This window comes from Drosophila erecta, unplaced genomic scaffold, assembly GCF_003286155.1.
Source record: "Drosophila erecta strain 14021-0224.00,06,07 unplaced genomic scaffold, DereRS2 tig00000000-arrow-pilon, whole genome shotgun sequence".
NCBI lineage: Eukaryota > Metazoa > Arthropoda > Insecta > Diptera > Drosophilidae > Drosophila > Drosophila erecta.
Window position 1 is genome coordinate 23,212,134 of NW_020825194.1, and position 6,499 is coordinate 23,218,632.

Below are 6,499 nucleotides of genomic sequence, written 5' to 3' on the forward strand. Positions count from 1 at the left end.
CGGTACTACAACAAATCAACTTCCACTCCAGTCGGTACAACTCAAGACTGATGAACCACAGGAATCGTCTCGCTAATGATCTCACCATTACTCGACCGAGGCAGAGGATCAAAAGACGTCAACCAAGAGACTTAGTGCTAAGATAACAATAGCTTAATAGCTAAACATTAATTATAAAACAACATGAGAGTATTAGACCAAACTAGAAAAAGCTATATTAAATATTCCCTATAGCCGGAGCGCCAATTGGCAGAAACAATAGAAAATAAGGTAATAAAAGGGTTCATAGCTATCCTGTATATCTTAATAAACTACAATAAAAAAAAAAAAAAAAAAAACTTGTAATAAAATGCCTTGTTTATTCGCAAAAACACTCATAGCGAGTGTCGGGAAAGACTAAATGGATTAACATACATAAATATAGACACAATGGTGCGCATATCGCTAGCATCACAAAAACGTAACAACGACAAATACTAGGGCACAAAATTCATGATGTGATGAAGCCGAACTATTTGACTTAGTCCTTCAATTCGGCGCCACTGTTAACAAACCCGGCAGTTTGGGTCAACTGAAGTTGGGCCTTTTCCTCCGCCTCCTGGGCCTTCTGCTCGGGCGTCTTGGCCCATTCCTGCAGTTCGCCAGAGCAGTAGAACCAGTAGATGACGCAGCCGACGAGGTAAATGCCCGCCGAAATGAAGAAGATAATGCGCCATTCGTCACTAGTCTGGTTGGTGACCACGTAGCCCGTCAGCAGCGGACTCACGATGCCCGGAATGGTGGCGAATGTGTTGCCAATGCCCATCAGAACACTGGCGTGCTGGGGCGCAATGTCGAGGTGATTAACGCTATAAATTAAGAACGGGGCTGAGTACAAGATCTCGGAGGAATTTCCGCCTTCGGGAAGAATAAAAACTCACGCGAATCCAGACCAGGCGAAGGCACCCAAGCCCACGGCTATGGTCAGACTCACCACCGACCACGTGGGATCCAGCAAGTAGGCCGTCAGCATCATGAACACCGTCTGGGCCAGGAAGGCTCCGCAGTTGAAGTTGCGCCTCACCTGGGTGGTCGTCCAAATGCCCTTCACCTGCAGCCAATCAGCCAAATAGCCGGACACGGCCAGCAGGATGCCCATGGCCAGGTATGGCACCGCCGAAAGAATGCCCGTTTTGCCAAGGTCGAAGTTGAGCGTGTCTGAAATGGCAAGGAAACAGAAAATAAGTACACATTTACATTAAGCTTAGCTCTGCTAGAGACTTAAGTTTTATAGCTATGTAAGTTCTCTATGTAACTCACCCCTGAGGAAGCTGGGCAGCTGGGTGAGCAGTGTGTAGAAGCCCCAGTTCTCCGAGAAGTGCGAGGCCATGATGGCATAAAACGGCATCGACGTGAAAAAGGCCTTCCACGGGTGCTTGATATGCTTAGAGCCCACATACCCAATGGTCTTCTGGATATATTCGCACTCCTCCTTCGAGCAGAAGCGATCCTGCTCGGGTCCAGCCCTGACGAAAGTAAGCCAAGTGATGTACCAGATCACGCCGATGGTGCCGAATACGTAGAACACGCTCTCCCAGCCGTACTTGGTGGCCAGGAATCCGGAGCACGGCATCGCCACCACAGTTCCCGCATAGTTGCCCGCAAATGCTATCGAGGCCATTCGGGATCTCTCCAAAGGCGGAGACCAGCGGGCCCACACCGCATGGATTCCGGGGAAGGTGACGCCCTCGAAGAAGCCCTCGATGATGCGGACGGCCAGGAACATCTCCAAGCTGTGGGTGGCAGCCAAAGGAGTGACCAGCGTCAGAATGGCAGTGCTTCCGATTCCAGTACCAAAGACCTGTAGTGTATTATTTAAAATTGTATGAAGATTAAGAGAATATGTAAGAAAAATTATCCATAATTCATGAAAGCTATCTACTCACAATATTGCCACCGATTTTGGTGCCGATGTAGCCTCCGAGGAACTGGGTCAGTATGTAGCCGTAGAAGAAGGAGCTAAGGATCAAGCCCTTCTGCTTGGAGTCCCAGGGAAAGTCCTGCTGGTAGGACACGTTTCCATCGGCATCGAAGACCGTGCGATTCTCGGTCATGGCCACAATGGCCACCGAAAGGTTCACCCGCAGCGAGTAGACATTGAAGAATCCGAAGAAAGCCAGTAGCACCACAATGTAGCGCTGTTTACGCCAAAATCGCCAGGTGAGTGGTTCACTCTCCGTGATTTCGTTGCTGAATAAAAGGTGTACGAGTATAAGCAAGTTGCTATTGTTACCATGGTTCTTCGAGTATTAATTATCAAGCGGTGGCCATACAAATGAGGAGGCGGCGGGTTACTTTCCCTTTCGGTTAACAATCTTTTGCTGCAGGCGGTTCCGCTTAACTTTGTTGTTTTGTGTCTAGCCCGAAAACCCGTTTTGAAGTTGTTTTTATTCAACCCGTATCGCTCCCGGGCCTCCCAAGGTATATTTATTATACAAACTGTTGTGTTTGCAGGCTTATGCAAAAGAGGAGCATTATTTATTTGTAGAAAACTTGTCGGAAACTTATTTATTATCATTAATGCCATTACACCCAAATTCTTCAATGTTTTTCTTCCATGTAATCTTCAAAAAATCACTTGTAATATATAATATTATATTTGAATGAATTCTTGTACATTGTATTTTAAAACGTGTTTATCATACACATTAATGATAGATCGACTGGTATTTCTTCAGCTCTTAAGCTATGCGGAACCACTTAGAACCACCTACTGACCTTGCAGGAACTACTCACTTGTTGTGGTGCACCTGCTCCAGGTGCTTGCCGTTCTTCGGAGACTCCAGGTCGGTCATTGTGCCAGCCGATCGACGTGAGCCTGAAATACGTTTAATTTGTTTATACAATGCGGCAATTGTGGGGCCCGGCAACTCGTGTGCGTGCTGGCGATTCATTAAACTTGAATTGAAGCTGATTTGCTCAACACGAGTGCAGTCCAACAGATAATGAACTCCCCCCACACACAAAAGCGTGTTATAATTCCGCGATTTGTTAGATCTCGAATAGCACCCGGCTACATGCCCGTATATATTTAGAGCCGGTCATCTGTTGCGTGCCGGTGGCCGTAATTGTCATTGACACTGAGCGAAGAGCAAACATTTTGCTAAGCAATTTGTGGGCCACTAATGCGGAAACATAATACGCCAAAGATGCTAGTTCTGAGATGAGAATAGAAGTCTGAGCTGGGCATCCGCCACGGGAACGCATCTTAACTCAATTATCCATTTAGTCGATTAAGCAAATGGTTCGCCAATTGTGGCACGCGAAATCCCGCACACCTCACCGCATCTCACCTCACTCTCACTCTGGATGCCATAATCTAATAATTGTGGCGTAAGTGAGCCACGTCTGGTCGACTTGATTCGCCTTGATTTGCAAATTGCAGGAATTTTCGGCACTATTCAACACGCGCTGCTTTTGAATGTCATTTCAAATTCAAGCAATTGCACACGCACGTGTTGAAAGCCGGTCTCTCTGCGCTCAGTGAAAGTACTTGGTTTTACTTTATACTCTGAAGAAAATTCTCTAATCTATTCTATATAAGGTATAGGAAAAATATGGCTTTTAGTATATAAAGAAACTGTGGGATCTAAATAAAGTAAATTGAACTGTTTTTCCTTAGAATTAGTACACCAAAAATAAAAAGATATCTATATATGAATATTATTAAATGAAAGTCCTTTTTTTAAGTGTACAAGCTCTAGTATATACCGAAGTATCTTCTTACAAGCAACTTATCATTATAAGTTTATGACAACTACCGTGCAATAATCTGTCATACAGAAATGGAAAGTGCTTCCCAAAAGTTTTCCATTGTATCAAATATTTCCACAACTCATAATAAAACTGTGGCCGGGTCTAAAAACCTAATTGATATTTAATGGATTTATTTCTAAACTTTTAACTTTGCTTATGCTTCCAGATTAGTGATCATAATACGATATATATAGCAAGCTCTTGGCCTTTTATTACCCCATGGTTATCTTTAGAGATTTTTTTATTTTGCTTTATAGAGTGCCATTTCGGATATCATAAATTCCCGCCTGAGCTGATAAGTTTGCCTGTGGCAAGAAACCTATTGCCTTTAATAGGTAGCAGCTTGGCAAAAAATATTTACCTTGTTTCTGAAAACCAAAACGTAACTAGAAAAAATCATGAAACTCTAGTTTTCGAAACAGCAGGCAAAAAACTGTAAATTTTAAAAAATATTTGTTGAATATCATTATTGCAGTTATATGATATTGTGGGCCGATAGGGAGGAGAATTTTGGGAAGGTTTAAACATTCAGCGTTAGAACTAAGTTACTAACTTCTGTGAAACTACCTAAAAACTCGGCTGTTGATACTGATCAAGAATATATGTATATACATTTTATGCTAGATCTTATTATTCAAGCTTTTCACTGGAATCAAAATACCCGCTGCATGGGTATACAAATATGTATATATCACACAGTCCTAACTCGAAAAAATTCTGACACATGACCAATGATTTATTTTAGTATTCTACAGCCTCGCAAAAACACTTGTTATTTAGAAGAAACAGTAGTGCAACAGCTGCAAAACCATGCAAAAATGCGGCAAAATGTCTTAAATTAAAACTTAATCGACGGCAGTTGGGCAAACAGTTTGTTCGATAAAAACAGCACAAAAACACTGCAAAAAGTAAAGACACTTTTTTTTACTGCGGCACAAACTTTTTGCGATATAAAAGACGAGAGTTGAGCTCAAAACGCACCAATGAAAGTAGAAACTTGAAAAGCGCGCTTCTTATAACTGGAATTCGAACTGCTTGCTCTGGTCTCGGTCGATCCGTTCGACGAACAGCACTGCTTGCAGGTGGGCGGGCAGGTGTGAAGTCGCCGATGGCTGGCAGCGGACTGAAGCATCCAGCCGCTTTCGATTTATCAGCTCAACTCGCCACCGGCAGCTTGCTCGTCATCGGCAGTTTGATCCAATCAGCTGAGTTTTTTGAGCGGGAGCGGGAGCGGGAGCTGGGATCTGGGATTTCCATACCGCGCATATCGTGCACCTCTCGTCGCCCAAGCCCACACTTCAATTGAGGCACTGGCACTGCCAGGTAATAAAGAGCTAAATCCGAAGCTAAATCCGAAACTAAGTCGCGAGAAAGAGGCAGGAACCTTGACGTGATTAGACCGCTAGCACGCTGATAGTGATCGGCATAAAGCTTATCGTTACGCAGAATATGTGGCGCTTGTAAAGATAAATTCTTTTGGCGCAGCTTTCATTTTGCTGCCTAATTGAATCTGCCAGATTTGCCAAATTTACCAGTTTAGCTACCACAAGTGGAATAAGTGGAAAAAGAACCATATATGTATGTATATGTGGGATATACGGAAGATTACATGCGCGACGTAAAATCTGTCATGTATAGTAATAAATATGCTTACACGGTCATTTTAGCTCGAATTAATATACAAGTGTATTGGATATTGTTGGTAAACGTAGTTGGACTTTTTTACTTTATAATTTTGTCCTGATGGGATATATTATTTGAATATAATTATTTTTGTGATTACTCGTTTTTTTATTTGTTTTAGCTGTTGTCCAATATGTGTCCAATTTACATACTTGTAGGACAAATAAAATATTTGAAAGTTTTTGAGCTGTGCCCCATTTAATAAGTCCTACTAATTTAACACAGTTTTTCTAAAAATACTTTTTGTCTTCCTAATTGGTCAATCACGTCTAAAAAAAAGTTATTTTTATAAAAAACTATCTTTACAATCTAATTAACACAATTAATTGAACTAATTAGCTGTTTTTGTCACCATCAGTAAATAAGCAAACACAATAGGCTTTATTGGTCTGCAATTCACAGTGCCAATGGTAATTTGTCAAAGGTGTAAACGTATTTAAGTGCACTCGGCAGCTGTTCAAAAACTATTTATTGTGCTCCATAATTGCCTAACATGTCTTGATTATTTTTAATTTACTCTCAGTTCTTCGCAAATAACCACAATGCGGTAAATAATTCGGTGCCAAAAACAAATTAGCAAGCAGTGCACCGCAAAATTAACAGTTCGGGATTGAGCACGAGAATTCTGTGGTGTACGCCTCCTCTAATGTCATATATTTTTATTGGCAAGTGCAAATTGTTTTGTGAATTGCCGGCAAACAAACAAGCTGCATAAATATCTAGTTCAAAGTGGTTCATTATATTATCCTAAGATATTATTTGTATAGGTTTTTATGGGGACTTTTGGACAGCTGGGTGCTGCGAAATGGTAACAGCGGCAAGCAGTGCAATTAACAGCCCATGCAGGTGGACTTTTATCGGCTCCGCTTTGCTTATGAAGTATACATAACGTATGGTCATAACGTTGGATCGAAATAATTGCCGTTATTTGTTTGCAATATTTTTGGAACAAAGAAAAAGGCAAGGTATGCTGAAATTATATAACGCATTGGAACAAAAACATTGTACATAGAGAAAACTC

The 6,499-nt window shown here is 41.8% G+C and overlaps 1 protein-coding gene across 1 annotated transcript; it reads right to left on the bottom strand.

Annotated features, from left to right (window-relative positions):
- Nucleotides 1–339: 339 nt before the first annotated feature.
- LOC6553716 (sialin) lies at nucleotides 340–4,933 on the bottom strand. The gene is made up of 6 exons (XM_001979391.3): nucleotides 4,777–4,933; nucleotides 2,776–2,857; nucleotides 1,926–2,229; nucleotides 1,300–1,840; nucleotides 921–1,197; nucleotides 340–848 (listed from the first exon to the last, which is right to left on the bottom strand). Exons 1-6 carry the CDS (start codon nucleotides 4,925–4,927, stop codon nucleotides 521–523), a joined length of 1,683 nt encoding a protein of 560 aa, XP_001979427.2. The 5' UTR covers nucleotides 4,928–4,933; the 3' UTR covers nucleotides 340–520.
- Nucleotides 4,934–6,499: the final 1,566 nt, after the last annotated feature.